Source organism: Chiloscyllium punctatum, chromosome 22, assembly GCF_047496795.1.
Source record: "Chiloscyllium punctatum isolate Juve2018m chromosome 22, sChiPun1.3, whole genome shotgun sequence".
NCBI lineage: Eukaryota > Metazoa > Chordata > Chondrichthyes > Orectolobiformes > Hemiscylliidae > Chiloscyllium > Chiloscyllium punctatum.
In genome coordinates this window covers 49123183-49141484 of record NC_092760.1, presented here as the reverse complement: position 1 = coordinate 49141484, position 18302 = coordinate 49123183, and the positions used below count along the sequence as shown (strand labels likewise).

Below are 18302 nucleotides of genomic sequence, written 5' to 3'. Positions count from 1 at the left end.
GTCTTTACCATCTTTCGTCAACAGTGGCACCACATTAGTCAACCGTCAGTCCTCCGGGACCTCACCAGTAACTATGGATGATACAAATATCTCGGCAAGAGGCCTAGCAATTACTTCCCTAGCTTCCCACAGAGTTCTTTGGTATACCTGATCAAATCTGGGGATTTATCCACTTTTATGCATATCAAGAGATCTGTAATACAGACATTTCAAGATGTCACCATCTATTTCCCTACATTTTATATCTTCCATGTCCTTTTGCACTGTAAACACTGATGAGAAATACTTGTTGAGTATTCTCCTCCTCCTCCCCCCCCCCCCCCCCCACCAAAAAAAAAATCTGTGGCCCACACAAAGTCCATCTGGCTGATCTTTGAGGGGCCCTATTCTCTCGCTAGTTACCTTTTTTGTCCTTAATGTATTTTTAAAAAACACTGTATTCTCCTTAACTCTATTTGCCAAAGCTATTTTGTGTCTCCTTTTTGCCCTCCTGATTTCCCTCTTAAGTATACTCCTACTTTCTTTATACTCTTCTAAGGATTCACTCGATCTATCCTGTCCATAACCTGACATATGCTTCCTCCTTTTCCTTAACCAAACCCTCAATTTCTTTAGTCATCCAGCATTCCCTATACCTACCAGCCTTCCCTTTCGCCCTGACAGGAATATACTTTCTCTGGAGTCTTGTTATCTAATTTCTGAAGACTTCCCATTTTTCAGTCGTCCCTTTACCTGCGAATATCTGCCTCCAACCAGCTTTTGAAAGTTCTTGCCTTATACTGTCAAAATTGGCCTTTCTCCAATTTAGAACTTCAACTTTTAGATCTGATCTATCCTCTTCCATCACTATTTTAAAACTAATAGAATTATGGTCGCTGGTCCCAAAGTGTCCCCACTGACACCTCAGTCACCTGCCCTGCCTTGTTTCCCAAGAGTAGGTCAAGTTTTGCACCTTCTCTAGTAGGTACATCCACATACTGAATGGATGAAGGATTCTTCTTGTACACACTTAAGAAATTCCTCTCCATCTAAACCCTTAACACTATGACAGTCCCAGTCTGTTTGGAAAGTTAAAGTTGCCTACCATAACCACCCTATAATTCTTACAGAAACTGAGATCTCCTTACAAACCTGTTTCTCAATTTCCCTGTGACTATTAGGGTCCAAAATGTATTATAGACCCCTGAATAGTCTTATTGATGATCATCCTTTTCTTATTTCTCAGTTCCACCCAAATAACATCCTCCCTCAATACAGCTGTAATGCTATCCTTTAGCAAAAATGCCACTCTCCCTCCTCTCTTGCCTCCTTTTCTATCCTTCCTGTAGCATTTGTATCCTGGAACATTATGCTGCCAGTCCTGTCTATCCCTGAGCCACATTTCTGTAATTGCTATGATATCCCAGTCCTGTGTTCCTAACCATGTCTAGTTCATCTGCCTTCCCTGTTAGGCCTCTTGCATTGAAATAAATGCTGTTTAATTTATCAGTCCTACCTTGTTCTCTGCTTTGTCCCTGTCTGCCCTGACTGTTTGACTCACTTTCTTTTCTCAACTGTACCAGTCTCTGATCTTTCACACTATCTCCCTGGGTCCCAATTCTCACCCCCATCATCTTACGAGTTTAAATCCTCCCAAGCAGCTCGAGCAAATTTCCCCACCAGTATATCAGTCCCCTTGCAATTTAGGTGCAATCTGTCCTCCTACAGGTCACTTCTACCCCAAAGGAGGTTCCAATGATCCTAAAATGTGAATCCTTCTCCCATATGCCAGCTCCTCAGCCATGCATTCATCTGTTCTGTCCTCCTGTTCCTACCCTCCCTTGTACTATGACTACTCTCGAGGGCCTCCTTTTTAAACTCCTGCCTAACTCTCTAATCTCCCTTCAGAATCTGATTTCCCTTCCTATGTTGATTCCAATGTGTACAATGACCTCCTGGGCCCTCTTTCCCCCTTGAGAACATTCTGCACCCTGAGATATCCTTGTTCCTGGCACCTGGGAAGCAACATACCTTTTTGATTTTTCACTGTTGGCCGCAGAAACATCTCTGTGCCTCGGACTAGAGATTCCCTGAACACGTTTGATCTCTTGGAACCCAATTTACTCTTTGTTGCATTAGAGCCAGTCTCGATACCAAAAACTTGGTCGTTCGTGCTACATTATCCTGAGAATCTATCACCCTCTACATTTTCCAAAACAACATTGTTTGAAATGGGTATAGCCACAGAAGACTCCTGCACTAGCTGCCTACCTCTACCTTTCCTGGAGTTAACCCATCTGTGACCAAATCTGCGACTTTACTCCCTTCCTATAACTACTATCCATCACACCCCCTTGCTCTTGTAAATTCCTCATTGTCTATAACTGTCACTCCAACCGTTCCATTCAATCTGATAGGATTCGCAGCCAACAGCAATTATTGCGAATATGGGCAGCATGGCGCAGTGGTTAGCACTGCTGCCTTACTGCACCAGGGACGCTGGTTCAGTTCCTGCCTCTGGTGTCTGTGTGGAGTTTGCACAGTCTCCCCTTGTCTGCGTGGGTTTCCTCCAGGTGCTCCGGTATCCTCCCATAATCCAACGATGTGCAGGTCAGGTGAATTGGCCATGCTAAGTTGCCCATCGTGTTAGGTGCATTAATTAGGGGTAAATATAAGGTAGGGGAATGGTCCGGGTGGGTTACTCTTCAGAGGGTTGGTATCGACTTATTGGGCTGAAGGGCCTGTTTCCATTCTGTAGGGAATCTAATCATCTAATCCTCAGTAACACAAACTCTCCCTAAACGTACATTCGACAAGATGAGCATATCACTCTACTAAGGGCCATTTTTTGCTACTTCCAATCTGCAGACTCAGAAAACAACACTCTTCTTCCTCTACAAAACACTGCTGCAGGCTAACTTGATACTTATGGCTTGTATTTTTAAGTTTACTCAAGAGACCTATCTCATTAAAACTTATAATCAAGAGGGAACCCAGTCTATTCAAAGAAGCAGCCTGTTACAGCTAGAAATCTTTCCCGTCCTCCCTCTTGGATTATCTACTGAGTGAACTTTCAATTTCCAATAGTTTTCCTCGTGCCTAAAACTAGAATTTGCAGATTTCTCAGTGTAATGCAAGTACTCCCAAATAACATTTTGTGGAAAATTATTTTCAGGTACATAACCATATGAATATTTTAGAGTCCAATATCTTCTATATTTGTATATCCATTACTAGTTTGGTACACACCAGCAAATTGATTTCAGACAATATCTAATGAGATTCATGAGACAGCATATAAAGAAGAGCCTGTGTCAGAAATATTAGACGTTTAAATGAGTCTGAAGAAACAGTAAAGACACTACTCTTTTCTCCAGTTTTGAGTTGCTTTCCAGCACTTTATCTAAAAGGTCCATAGTAGGTGAGCAAATGCATTTAACAAAAGCAATGGTGAATGTTATGAAAAGCATTTTGCATTTAAATGTATGGAAAAGTGTAAATTTCAAAATATGAAATGCTTAATGCGTATGTATAGATATCTTGCATATTAGTGTAAAATAAGTTAGCATTTAACACATTGCATGCACATGACTTATTACATCAATATTACAATCTATTACTTTAGAGCCGGAAATTGGAGACCAAAGAATTGGCTATTCCAAGTATTTCAGCAGAAATAGCAAAAAAGATGGCCACATTTCATAGAATGACTATGCCATTTAACAAAGAACCAACATGGTTATTTCGTACTATGGAGAAGTGAGTACTTAACCGGCTTAATTTAGCTGGGACATAACCTATGTATAAATGTGTGTTACATAGATTTGTTTTAGGTTTGCTGTTGTTCACAGACCAGAAAAAAAATTACATTGAGAGAAGTTTTGGATTGGTTTTGTGGATTGTGTAAATTTCATTTTGTGAAGGTAGAAAGCATCCAAACATAATTATCGTGTCCACCACTTGCATTTCACACATTCGTCAGCAGCAATTAACAATGGCTGGTTTCATGCCATATTACAAAACACTTGTTTTTCACTATTCATGAAGCTCTTCACACCATTATACTGTGATTACTTAATTTTATGTACTTTTTAATGGTTTCAATCATTGTAGATTGAAAGGACTATATTAACATTGAAGACTCTGACAAATTTCCATGTTAATTAAAACACTTTTTTTAAGATAACCCGATATTTCAGTGAAGGAAGAATTAAATGATTCAAAAGGAAATATTACGTATTTCCCAACAACATTCAATAAATACCACACCATCTGTATTTGTCATTAAGCCAAAATATCAGTGAGAGATCAATTCAAGTTGCAGGAAGAGATATCACATGTTCAAACATTTTTACATGAAGGAAAAGTTTGTATTTTTATTTGTTTTGCTGAATTATGTAATTTGGACAGTTAACTATGTTTGTAGGTATCCTCATTTTGTGAGCTCAAATTGCATTTTACCATCCAGTATTTTAAGTTAGCAAATTCATTTCTGCAATAACTTGTTGGCACTCTGTTGCCATTAAAATTTCTGGAAATGTGCAGAAACAGAATCCCAAATTTTGTAAGTATATCTTCAAGGTATGGCTTAGATGTTAACTTTTTTACAGTACTTGCATCAGGATGTTTTTTCCCTTAATTTCCTCTCCAAAACAGTGGTTCCATGCAAGATATTAGCTTTGTGCTCCTTTCCTTCTGTAATTGGCTGTTATGTATGTTAAATCACAAAATAAGTTTGCTACAAATTTGCCAGGTGAAACCATCAAAGTTAAAACTAATGTAATCCTGTCTGAATCTCAAATCCAGCAGTATTTCTTAAACTCTCATCTCGAGAGGCGATCATTGCAGTCATGTATTCACATCATTGTAAAAATACCAGCTGATTTAGTAAAGCTCTTTCTAAGGCAGAAAATCTGCTGTCCTCAGGTGGTCAGCTGGAATTCAGACCCACAGCAATGTGTTTGACTCTTAACTATCAACTCTATTTGGGCTGGGCAATGAATTAGCAATGCCTACACCCCATGAATGAATAAAAACAAATTTAATTTCTAAATCCCCTCCATTCCCCCACCACTACCCGCAACTGGAATTTCTCAAACCAGTTGAAAAGCCTCTTTCTGCTGCCTTCCTGAAATTAAATAACCTTGGAACAGAGAGTTCATTTGCTCCTTTAATAAACAGTGACAATTTTTGGATGCATTTATTGTGGAAGACAGTAACATTGGAGATGAATGCAAGGTGTCAAGAATTCCTGTGATCTGTGTAGTAATGCATGATGAGTCCTGCTATATTTACATTGCTAATAGATTCTTCACATAGTGAACAGGGATCTTTGTACATCAATCATCTGTGCTGTCTGTAGCAGCCAGAGGAATTCTTATCTGAACACAATCCACTTCAAGAAGAACATGCAGACTATTCATGCAGTCCTTGTTGACCAAATTAAATGTTCAAAAAGTTTAACTATATTGATGCATATTTTAAGAATTGTGAATTTATATTTTAGGATTTTATACTATAAAGCCAAAGTTTAAATGCACTTCAAAGAAAATATTGGTATGCTTCTGTACAGTTAACTTCTGGTTCAATAGTTTGTCTCTCATTAATGTTAGGTACTTGCAGCAAGTGATGCGAATCAGCTTTACAAGAGAGTCTCATGTTAGAGTATTTCACCAACTTCTCAATTACAACCTTCCACAGGAAATGGAGAAGCTAAGGTAGGACTTGAAGTTAACGATAGTTGTAGTTCCTGAACAGTTAACAAATGAAACCTTGATAAATTCATGAAGATAAATCTGCCTGTTACAAACAGGCCTAATGAATTTGAGTTTGTACAAATCTAACAGTTCTGACCACGTTGTGTCTGAAGTCTCTTATTCACAGATCTTGTCTACTGTAATCTGGAATGTATCTTTGCTTGCCATAATTTAGTTTAAAAATGGAATTCTGAGCCATGCACTGTAGAATCCTTGTGTCCACTGGCTATCATATCCTTGCATATGTTGCTATGTGTATTCCCCTAAATGTATAGAAGACAAACTGAAAAGTTTTTTTAGTAAAGCACAATCTGACTGTATACTGATATAAGTATACTTGCGTGTTTACATTCTTGGATTTGTTTTCACACAAGGCTTGCAGCTTTTTCCAGCTTAAGCTGCTACAATTCAGTCAACATCTTTGGGTTTTAAAAAAAACAAATTCTGTGTAATGCTATTTACTGTCTGCTGGTGTGCCAGCAAGCAAACATTTTATTATCTTCAAAGGAAGATCTCTTCAATGTTTAAATTGCACAAATGCTGCTTAGTGTAACTTGTTTTAGTAGCATGATTTGTACCTCTTTCACTACGATGCTTTCAAATGAAATGTTAATATCTCTTTCACTGCCCAAGACAAAATCTAGTTCCTTATAAATAGAATAGTAATTACCTGGTGTGATGTCTGTTGTCTTTGGGAATCCAGCATTGGTAGAACTTTACCATACCACTTAATGCCACTTTTTTCATTCTGCTTAGGTCTTTGCTTCAAGCAACTCCTTCACCAATTGTTTTCTGTCATAATGACTGTCAAGAGGGTAAGCTAATTCAATCTTTTATAAAAAATTCTTAATTTACTTTTAACTTTGGGAATATTTTCTGGGCCCAATTAGGTCCACACTTCAATTCCATACTGTGAATTCATATCTCAATATAGTGACAATAGCTGGTCTGAAATAGCAAATGGAGTCAGGGCAAATTAGATCAATACAATACATCATTGTCAATATCCAATACTAACTGAAATTTATTTCTTATTTCAGGTAATCTCCTGCTATTGGAAAACACTGAAAACTCTGATCAGAAACTGATGCTCATTGACTTTGAATATAGCAGCTACAACTTCAGGTATTGTAATACTGCATGACATGAAGTTGGAATTGATGGAAGGCAGTAGTGTGATTCAAGACCTGTATTGGACTCTTCCTGTGTAGCTGTCAGGATTTGCAGCAGGGTTGTTTGTGGTGATGTTGACGGATCCCAATGGAGGGAAACTACAACTAAACCTGAATTTGGTGCAGCACCAAACCAGAGATGAGCCTGAATGCAACCTAGACCTAATCATACTTGTTTTATTCTATAGACACCAATTCTAAAGGCCATGCCTGGGTGGTCCTAGAAAGTTTTGAGTTGAATGATCACCTGATCATTTTCCACAAAGGAAAAGATTGCTGTAGCACATTGTAAGAGGGTTGGATTAAAAGGATAAGGAAGTCACGATACAATTCTACAGGACTTTTGAGACCACACCTGGATTGTGTTATATACTGGTTATCTGACTTAAGGCTATATTTGCATTCGATAAAGCCCAGCAGAGGTAATTTGCCTTCCAACAACCACAAAAACCTATGTGCTCCAAATTATTTCAAACAGTTGAGAGATTTGTTCCAATTACGACCGACCTCCATTTTGCCAGGGCTGTTTGATACTACATTGTGCCAAATATTGTCTTGATGTCAAAGTCAGCCACTTCAATCATCTCTGGAAATCAGCTATTTCATTCATGTTGGGACTAATGCTTTAGTAAGGTCAGGAGCTGAGTGGCACTTCTGGAGCACAAAAAGATCAGTGAGCAGGTTATACCTGTGTATATGCTGCATGATAGGAGCAGCTAGAGAACACTTTTCACCATCTTGCATATGATTGAGAAAGGTCTAATGGACCACACATTGATTAGATTGTGCTGATTTTTGTGCACAGGACATATCCAGACAATTTTGCACATAGTCAGGAAGTGTTGTATCCATACTTAAAGCCTCTTTGCTAGAGGCATGGCTAGCATTACTCTAAGCATGGCTAGTTCTGTGGAAGCATTGGAAGAGCTACCATCAGACCTATAATGTTTTATAGTATTTAATGCCAGGGTTGATGCTGAGAGTCTGCTTTCTTTATAACTAAATTTAGTTTCAGAAGAAAGGTAACTTATTTAGAACAGACGAGAAGATGCTTAGTTAAATATCTTAAAGATGAAGATCAAAAGATTGGACACAGGAAATCCAGTGATATAAGAATAGGCAGGAAAGTAGAGTTGAAATAGATGATGAGTCATGATATTAAATGCCAGAGCAAGTGGAAGGAACCATGTAGGTTACTCATTTCTTATGTTGAATAACTGTCAAGATTGTCCTGTCGAGTCAACACACCAAATGGCCTCTGTTTTATCCTGTACACATTATCCGATTCTGTTTTGTAACTTAAAACAGCTCCACACAGCATGTTTTTGTCAATTGCCAATAATTTTTTTTCCAGAGGGTTTGATTTTGGAAATCACTTCTGTGAATGGATGTATGACTACAACTGTGATGAGTATCCATTTTTTAAAGCTGATATCAAGAATTACCCCACCAAAATGCAACAGGTATGTTATTTGAGAGCTAGATTTTCGAGTTATTTTTAACCCTGTTAGAAATACACAAATCATTGAAATTCAAAGTATAATTAGTTGTTCTTCTACATGTAAGCCTAAAATTTTCAGTGATGGTAACTCATTCATTTGGTAAAATACTACTTGTCTGATCACCACCCCTCACCTTGTTTCTAGATTGTTGCATTTAAAGTTTTAATAAAAAGCTATCTTCAAATGCAGTTTTAAAGTAATGAATTAAGTTGCATTTTCTGGAGTTCATCGGAAGCCTTTTTCTTAATGCATTGATGACTGCAAAATGCAAGTCTAATCAAATAGGCTGTGTTTGCTCATGTAGTGAGCAGGATGAAGATACCAATTAATAAATCAATGAAAATACACTGAAATATGTTGGTAGGGTGGCCAGGTGGTGGTTGTATATAAGTGGCCATAGTCGCCTGTTAAAGTGACAAAGTACAGCTACCCATAAGCAATTTGGTTTCAAAGATCATCACAATCCGCAAGCCCAGACCTTATGGCCAGGGACCACCAACAGATCTTTGTAGGCTGCTCATGCAGAGTCCTCTCTCGTGATCTTTGTCACATCCTTGCATGCGAGAAACAATATGCTGGGACTGGTATTGAAAAAATAGTAACAAGGTCAACATTATCAAGCCCAACTTGCTGTGTACACATTCTCAAAGGCCTGGCATTGCACATGAGATTCTCACCCTTGGTATCCAGGAGGCAACGTGCTATCTTAAACTCTAATCTATATCCACAATGGCACCTGTCTTCTCCCCTGAATCCCTTACTACCATTATCTTTCCACACTACTTCTGACTTCCTGAGCAGCTTGACCGGCCACAGTACCAAAACCTTGGTTCTGGCTGACCGTCACACAAAACGGTCACTCTTGCTTTCCAAGGTGAACAAGTGGTTTGCAAACAAGACGTACTTGGGGAATTACCTCAAACCTGTCATGGTCCCTGTCTTCTGTCCAAAGGTCAGCCATTCCTTTCCACCTACATTCCAAGTTGTAGAGTGTCCACATCCTGAAATGTGCTGTCCACAAACCTCCATCTCGTCAATGCACTGTCGTGCTCCCAGCTACTGCTCAAGTTTCAAAACCTACACATTGAGTTTCTCTGGCCAGAGGCACCTCCTGAATACATGGTCTTCTGTACTGTCAAGAGCATAGAATTTCCCACATTGTGTAGGATTTACAGATCACGGCCCGAGCTCCCCAGGCATACCTTAAGTAAATAAAATATGAACCTTTGCTTATTCTAAAGTATAAGTCGACGTTGAGCCTCTTAACTTTGGTCAAATGAAGAAAATGTTTTCAAATATGAATAATGTATAAAAATTTTCATTTCTGTACTAAGTCTTTATTCAGTCACGAGAAATACCCACCAGTATGACATGCAGTTTAGATCACCCTGGCAAGTTGGGAAACAGCCTGTAAAATGCAGAACGCTAAGTGAAAACAGCAGTTAAGTACTTAGTATCAGTTTAAATGCTTTACCCAGCAATAGAATGGGGTTCTCCATTCAATGTCAGACATTCCCAGTGAAATCTGGAACTGGGCAGTATCACCTGATGTTGGGATCCTGATCCAGTGAAGTCATTTTTATGGAATTTAATTCCCAAACACCCAGTTGTACAGAGGGAAGCTCCATCCATTATATCTGAAATCCTTTGAAAATGTTAATTACCATGTGTTTTGGTTTTAATTTGCCAGTTAAACCAGCAAATAAAAAGTAGAATTTTTATTTTGATATCCTTTGCAGAATAAATCTATCAGACTGCTTTCTCACCAAAAAAACCTTTTTTTTTATTGTTTTATGACAGCTCCATTTCATCAGAGTTTACAATGCTGAGAATCAGGATGAATTTGACTTAAATGATGATCAGATAGCAAAAATGGAAGACCAAATGCTAGAAGAAATAAACAGGTAAATATTCTAGTTGAAATACTTTATCTTTTAATTTTTATTTAATCCTTTGTAGTCAAGGTGCAGCCTGCTCATCATGAACTTGTAAAATTAAAACCAAATTTCAAACTGAAAAACATATCCCAATGAATCTCTTAACAAATAATCAGATACAATAATACTTCCGTTAAAGTAGACTTCGACACTCAGGACAGAAACAGACCCTGTGGTTCAACTTGGCCATGCCAACCAGATATCCTAAATAAATCTAGTCCCATTTGGCCCATATCCCTCTAAATCCTTCCAATTCATAAACCCATCCAGGTGCCTTTTTAGATGTTGTAATTCTACCAGCCTCCACCACTTCCTCTGGCAGCTCATTCCATACATGTACCATCCTCTGCTTAGAAAAAGATGCCCCTTGGGTACCTTTTTTCAATCTTTCCCCCCCTCACCCTAAACCCAATGCCCTCTAAGATTGGGCTCACTGAGGAAAAATACCTTGTCTATTTACCCTATCTATTTTATAACTTTATTTTATGATTTTATAAACCTCAATAAGGTCAGTTCTTGGCTTCTGATGATCCTGGGAAAACAATCCCAGCCTATTCAGCGCCTCACTATAGATCAAGCCATCCACCTCTGGCAACATCCTTGAAAATCTTTTCTTAAACCCTCAAGTTTCACGACATCCTTCCTGTAGTAGGGAGACCAGAATAGATTGCAGTATTCCAAAAGTGGCTTAGCCAGTGTCCTGTACAGCCACAATGAGCTTCCAACTCCAATACTCAATGCACTGACCAATAAAGGAAAGCATACCAAACGCTGCCTTCACTATCCTATCTACCTACAACTCTACTTTCACTAAGACCCTGCACTCCATGGTCTCTTGTTCAGTACTTGCTATCCATTTATTCCACACTTTCAGGCTGTGGAACCATAAGGGACAGAGGTATTATCCTTGGGCTCTCGGCGATTAGACAAGATCTGCCGAGCCAACAGCATGATGGCTTGGTAGCCAGTTCCATGTGCCTAATCCCGTGTTCATGCCACGGAGGTCTACACTGTCAGCTGTCTTGCCTTTCCTCTCCAACTGCACAACTCCCTTTTTGAATTAGCATTCACCCCGGTTTGTCGAGAATAACTGTAAGTGGCAGCTACTTTTAATATCAAGTAGGAGAATGTTAGGCTTGACTGGCAGCACTGAAGACTTTCTCTGGCCACTTGGTGACCCAACTGTGTGTTTGCAAATACAGATGTAATGACATGTTTTGACATTGACACAGTTGAATTCTTTCAGCCTTTCCTTCCTTGTACTGAAACATGTGTGAAAGGACTATAGCCTGAAAGGCAAGCAGGAGAAGCCTATCTGGTCCATTCATCCCACTAGATCATAGTTGATTTTGTACTTCAAAGCTATTTTCCTGGACTCATCCCATAACCCTTGATCTGTCTACTGATCTGTCTTGAATATTGAGCCTCAATTCCTCTAGGATAGAGAATTAAATGGTTCATTTCCTTCTGAATGAAGACATTCGTTGTTACCTTAGTTCTAAATGGCCTACCTCTCATTCTGAAACAGTCCTGGTTGCAGACAATCCCCAGCTAGGGGAAACAACCTGCCTGCACCTTGTTGATCCTTGTCAGAATTTTGTATGCTTCAACTAGCTTCCCCCCCCTCACACTATACTATAGGGTTGGAACATTTAGAGAATATAGACCTGGTCTAGTTATTCTTTCATCATAGGATAGTTCTGCCTTCCCAGCTACCAGTTTGGGGTCACTCTTTCCTCACCAAGAATTTGCCTCAGCTCTGTTTTTCCAGCCAACAAATGGGGAATTTGGGTGTGTCGTCCCATCATAGCTGCCTCAGCATTTAATATTCCAAGCAGTTTATTTTTGTTGCCTAAAATATAGTTGCAAATCTTAAAATATAGATGAAATATATTTGTGTGTAGTCTTGTGAAATGACTACTGCCACATATGGATAGTTTAGTTTTAGGGGGCTGCACTTGTAATTTGATATTGTAGTTACTTGTTACCAGCCATCTGTGAGAACTACAAGTGCAATTAATAACATTTTGAGTAAGATCAATGTACAGATGACTTGGTGAGTGCTAATAATACACTGCTAGAAATATGATCTGAAAATTTGCCTAAGTAGCTCAAGTCTTCAAGCACTCCTTAATCAGATACCTTCTGGCTAGATTACAGTGAAGCTCCTTCATCAATGACACATGCCACGTCAGTTTCAGAAAAGACTGAAATTCTCCAATGTGAATATTTATATTCCCCACCTACTTATTCTCAGTGTTCAGTTTTAAAATTCATCGGCAATTGTGTGCTGCGTTATGGTCAACTTTGTACCAGTCAATTAGGAGGTGTTTTCCAGTTGCTTTAGAGCATTGCAATTAATAACTTTGTACTTATTCAGTACCTTCCATATAATTAGATATATCTCCATGCTTCACAAGAGCATTATGAAACAAAGGGCAAAACAACAATCCCAAGGAGATGAGGTACAATAACCAAAAGATTTGACAAAGTGGTATGCTCTGTGATCAGAAGAGCGTTAGAGAGGCATAGGGCTGTAATGGAGGGAATTCCAGAGCTTTGGGTGCTGGTGGCTGAAGACTCCATGGTGAGGCCAGACTTGGTGTGCAGATATCTCTAGGATTACTGGGGAGGAGGAAATAAGAGGCAAGGCCATGGAGGGATTTGAAAATGAGTTTTAAAATCAAGTTGCTCGACTGGGAGCCAGTGTATGTCAATTACAATGGATAAGGGAATGGGAATTGCAGTGAATTAAAACACTGGCAATCAGTTTTGGTTGATCTCCAGCTTAGAGGGTGGAATATGGGAGACTATCCAATGACTTAGTTGAGTACAGAGGTAACAGGCACAGATGAGGAGGGTTTCAGTGGCAGATAAGCTGAGACAGACAGTTGAGTGATCTTGAAAGTAGTAATGGTGTGAACAGGAGGTTGGAAGCTCACTTTGAGATTAAATGTGACACCAGGGTTGTGAATGGACTAGCTTCTTCTAGTAATTTAGCAGGGAGTAAGATGGAGTCAGTACTAGGGAATGGAGCTTAGAATAGAAGAAACAAAGACCAGGATTTTTAGTTCAGGGTTCATTGGTCCACACCTAGTACTGGCCTTCCGCTCCATTTGTTGCTTCAATCCTAACCCAAAATAATTTTCAATGTAAGGTGGTTTGAGACCGATCAGCAGGCAGCCAATTCAAGCCCAAGTCTTGTAAACTGTTGACAGCCCATATTGGCCTGAACTACATCTGATTCAGGAGGATCATATGAAGGATCCCTCTGGAGGTATTACAGCATCAGGCCATACCTGCTACTGGTCAGCTCATGGATGAATTGCCCCTCCAGGATCTTGGCCAAACAACTGTGGCATTTTAAAAAGTAAAGATCAATCTAGCTGCTTTTGCTCATGCTCTGCAGCTTGGACTTAAGCAATTGGGGTTGCTGATTGCTTAAAGTGCAAGACCTTCCTATTGGTTTGGGTATGTTCCTGCTATTCCTGAACAGTGACTTGACTCCTTTACCTGTAATTGACTGGTGCATTGAAGATTACTTTAGATTAGATCACTTAGTGTGGAAACATGCCCTTAGGCCCAACAAGTCCACACCGACCCTCTGAAGAGCAACCCACCCAGACCCATTCCCCTACACCTAACACTACGGGCAATTTAGCATGGTCAATTTACCTAACCTGCACATCTTTTGGACTGTGGGAGGAAACCGGAGCACCTGGAGGAAACCCACGCAGACACTGGGAGAATGTGCAAACTCCACACAGTCACCCAAGGTGGGAATTGGACCTACGTCTCTGGCACTGAGGCAGCAGTGCTACCCACTGTGCCACCGTGCTGCCTGGAGAACCTAAAGTATGCCGTACAGGTTGGAGCCCAGCACAACTCACTTCTAGTTCCCAATTCTATCTGAAAATCTGTCCCAAAGTTGATTTGCATCCCTTTAGATCCAGCTGAATACGAACCCTACTTTGGGTGCTGCATGGGCAGTGATGAACTCTTGTATGGTAATCTCATTCTGTCATCCTGTTATCGTTCAAAAGGGGGTCAGTTAGCTCAATTGTTTGTTTGATGGCTGGTTTGTGATGCAGAATGACACTAACGGTGCTAGTTCACTTCCCATCCTGACTGAGGTTACGATGAAGATCCTGCCTTCTGAACTTTGCCCCTCACTCAAGTTGTGGTGATCCCCAGTTATGCCCCTCTAATCAGAGAGAAACCTATGATTCTCTGGGATTATGACAACACTATATCTTTCTGTACCAAACAGCGTGAAAGGTTTAGCTATTTCCTCCCGAGTAAAAAGTTCTTCAAATTTTGTTGCTTACAAATTGTCTTAAAATAGAAACCATCTCCAGTGCTGTAATTGAACCACATGGTCAATAAGGTATAAAAAGGTATCACTAGGTATTAATAAAGCCATTGCTGCATTTTAGAAGCTCCTGACATAGTTAGAATTGAAAGTGATTTTAGTAACTGGTAAGTGATCTTTTAATTACTTAAAGCATTACAAATAACATTTTAATTATACTACATTTGACCATTTTAGTCACATGTTTAGCAAATAAGCAGTTTCTGGAAACTTTGTGGTGTTTTGTTCTTTGAAAATAAATATACATCTGCTTTTAAAGTAAACTTGTGGAGAAGGCTTCAGCTACATTTCCTTGAAAAATTGTACAAATGAGGGTAATGTGTATATAGCGCAATATATTATCAACTCTGTGGCAAGTGAAATAACATGTCATAATCTTTTCCAATCCTATACATTGCTACACTGCCATGCTCTCTCAACCTATTCCATTGTGATATATTAATTCAGTTGTGTGCATGTATTAATATTATATGTATTTAACATTTACAGATATGCACTTGCTTCACACTTCTTTTGGGGTCTGTGGTCCATTATTCAGGCTCGGATTTCAGCAATTGAATTTGGATATCTGGTGAGTGAGAATGTAATGGCTAAATCTTTAAAAAGAAAACACCTGGCTTTCATTTACTTTTATGTAGTTATTCAGAATGGTAGTGGTATTGCTCTTGGAATGAATATAAATAAGCATTTTGTTCATATTCTTTTAAATTGTAAATTTTCTGCAGGATTATGCTTTGGCAAGATTTGAAACCTACTTTGAACAGAAGAAGCAGCTAGATGTTTGATTAGTCAGCAAATGGGAGGAGCCAGTGAAGTAGAGACAAAGGCACGAGAAAAATCAAGTGTCGTCAACTATGGAAAACCACTGCAGTATTCAGCAGAGAGATGAACTGTGTGGATTTGTTTCACGTGGTAGAAGTTTAGAAAATGGATCTGTAGACCTAAAAAACCAAGAAATTGACGGTCTGTAAAAACTAGACTGTTTACTGTTTCAGAACTTTTGTTATGGATAAAACTTTGAAAAATGTACTGTAACATTAATCTGGGCAAAACTGCTAATTAATTCTCTGGAATAGTTTTATTTTAGTAGATATTTAGTGAACAATTAAGTTGTGTATATCAAAGTATTTCTCCGGCTGGAAGATGTGACTTGTACTTGTCCTTTTTAAAATGCCTTTTTTCGTTAGTTGGTGAAACAACCTTTACATAAGTAACTGAAGTTAGAAGAGTTGATTTAAACTCTGACGTACTTGCCTAGAAGTCTATATTAAAAGGCAGATTAACATTGCTTTATATATAATGTGAAAATCTGTAATGCTACTGATGCCAAGTTTTAAAGTTACAATTCAGTATAATTCTGATTTATTAATGAAACTAGTAAAAAAAAAAATATTGGAATGAAGCTGTTTAGCTACCTGAGCCAGACAGGGTAGTAGACCCAGGCCCTTTTGATGATGGATGAGTTGGCATTGCTGACTAATGGGACTTAAAGGGATAGAACTGCCACTGGGAAGACTGGAATCTTCCCAGTTATTTTCAGATAACCTTAGAATAAATTGTTCTAGGGCTAAGCAACTAGAATTGTTTCTCAACAACTAGTATTGGTAACTGCACATTGTTAACAAATCCAGGAATATTGCTACTCACACTGATAATCTTTCTTAGCTGATACCAACCTGTGCCTATATTTGTTTTGTTTTTATATGGAGTTGCCATTCTAAGGAGAAATATCACTCCACATTTGGCATAGACAGGTCTGATAATGTGCATTTCTCAATGATATGGAGACTTAAATATGATGGTTTCTGACATGTCAGATATCTAACTGCTGTCATAAACTGAATATTTTATAAAATTGCATTAGGTTTATGATATTTTGTTTATTGTATGTCATTACATGGTTAAGCCTTCACTTTTGACAAAATAAAAGTGCATTAGTGTTATTGTACTGAATAACAAGTGTAGAATAAGCAAGGTAATATGCTTTTAGTTGTTGGTAATGAGTTGGAGTTTGGAACCTGCAATATTTGTATGCAGCTGTCTGAAATTAATTAGCATAAGTACTTACCTAAATTGACAGTTGTCAAAGGTGAAATTCCGTTTCTGTAACCTCACACAATGCATAATGGAAGATTTGTTGTTTTCTTTATATATCCTGCTTAATGTTCCTTTCCATTTAAGTCTAGGTAAGTTGAGCAGGATATATAATGGACAGCCAATTTTCTACTGCATGTTCTGTTTTCTTTCCGAAGCTGAATTTTGGGTTGAATAGTTAATTTCCTAAACTTTTTCTGAGGTGACCTATTCAAAGTTTAAGTTGCAATTTTTAGTTTCCAGGAAATCTGCATTGTGAATTACATTGAGTATGCTGTGCGTGAGGTAGAAAAGTGACCAATATTTATTCACAATTTTGTATTGCATATTCTGTAATGCAATTAATATGTACACATGTAGGCAAATAATGTAACACCTGAGCCATTTCCTTTGTCTTGTTGAACATGTATATTGTGTAAATAATGATTGAGTTTTAATGTTAAGACCAAAGCCAAAAGTGTTTGGAACAAGGTACTTTGCAAAGTTAGTTTCTGATGATACATCTGCATTGACACTACTTTAAGTATTTTCACAATATTAAGGCTGCCGCTAACATAAAAGTTAATCTGTACATATGTTTGTATATTTTTTTGCAGTAGGTGATGCACAGTAAATTGCTAGGTTTTAATTCATCATAGCAGTTACCATGTCTGATCCCAGTAAGAAAGTTAAAAGCCAGTGTCTGTTAAAGTTAAAATTCCTATTGGAAAAACTGTATAAAGTATTGTATGAAGAGCTGTTTCCAAGTCAGGAAAAAACTGGTAACGTGCATGGAAACGTACTAAAATTTTACATTTGGGTCGCACTGTTCCTGACAATGACCAACATTGTTTTGTACAGTACTGTACTGGGAGGTGCATGGCTACCTTTAATGGTGATCTTTCTGTAAGACAGTAATTGCACTTGTGGAATTGCAGTATAAGCAATCAGAATTAATCGTTGAGAATTCATTTCTTTACTGTAACAAATGTGATGAATGCTTTTAAATATTAATGCAGTGATGTGGTGCATTGTTTATGTTGCTGCCAAATCAGTTGTATTTTTGTAAAATGTCACTGTATGCACAGTTTATGTACTGACAATTTTTATTAAAACTTTTTCCCTAGTGGCATGAAGAAATACTAGTTGAAGACTAATTCTAAGGGGCTAAAGGGAGCCATCAATTCCCATCAAATTAATGGAAAATTTCATGATTTTCATGCTCTGTGATTACAGTGAGTTTATTTTCATTGCTGTGCAGTGAATACAAACTCCTTGACCTTTCCTGCTGTTTAAAACTTATGATTCCAATAATTCGATATAAGGCATCATATTTCCAACATCTGTTTCAGCAGTTCAGGCCTTGTTTGCTGGGGCCCTTCTCAAATAGGAAATATGAACAATGCTCACAAAATAACTCAAATATTATTCCTTCCTGAGACCAGGGCAAATTTTAAAATGAAAGATTTTTTTTAAAACCAGCTTTGACCAGTTATGGCCTTGAAGACCAT

General features: G+C 38.4%; 1 protein-coding gene across 1 annotated transcript in view; it reads left to right on the top strand.

The window, feature by feature from the left end:
• The window catches only part of chka (choline kinase alpha), a 62401-nt gene extending 44470 nt beyond the window's left edge, over positions 1–17931 (top strand). The window contains exons 5-12 of the mRNA XM_072592249.1: positions 3605–3738; positions 5592–5696; positions 6492–6550; positions 6776–6860; positions 8262–8370; positions 10210–10313; positions 15208–15289; positions 15444–17931. Of these exons, the coding sequence (XP_072448350.1) occupies positions 3605–3738; positions 5592–5696; positions 6492–6550; positions 6776–6860; positions 8262–8370; positions 10210–10313; positions 15208–15289; positions 15444–15503 (738 nt within the window). The 3' untranslated portion in view covers positions 15504–17931. The remainder of the gene's footprint in view (positions 1–3604; positions 3739–5591; positions 5697–6491; positions 6551–6775; positions 6861–8261; positions 8371–10209; positions 10314–15207; positions 15290–15443) is intronic.
• Positions 17932–18302: the final 371 nt, after the last annotated feature.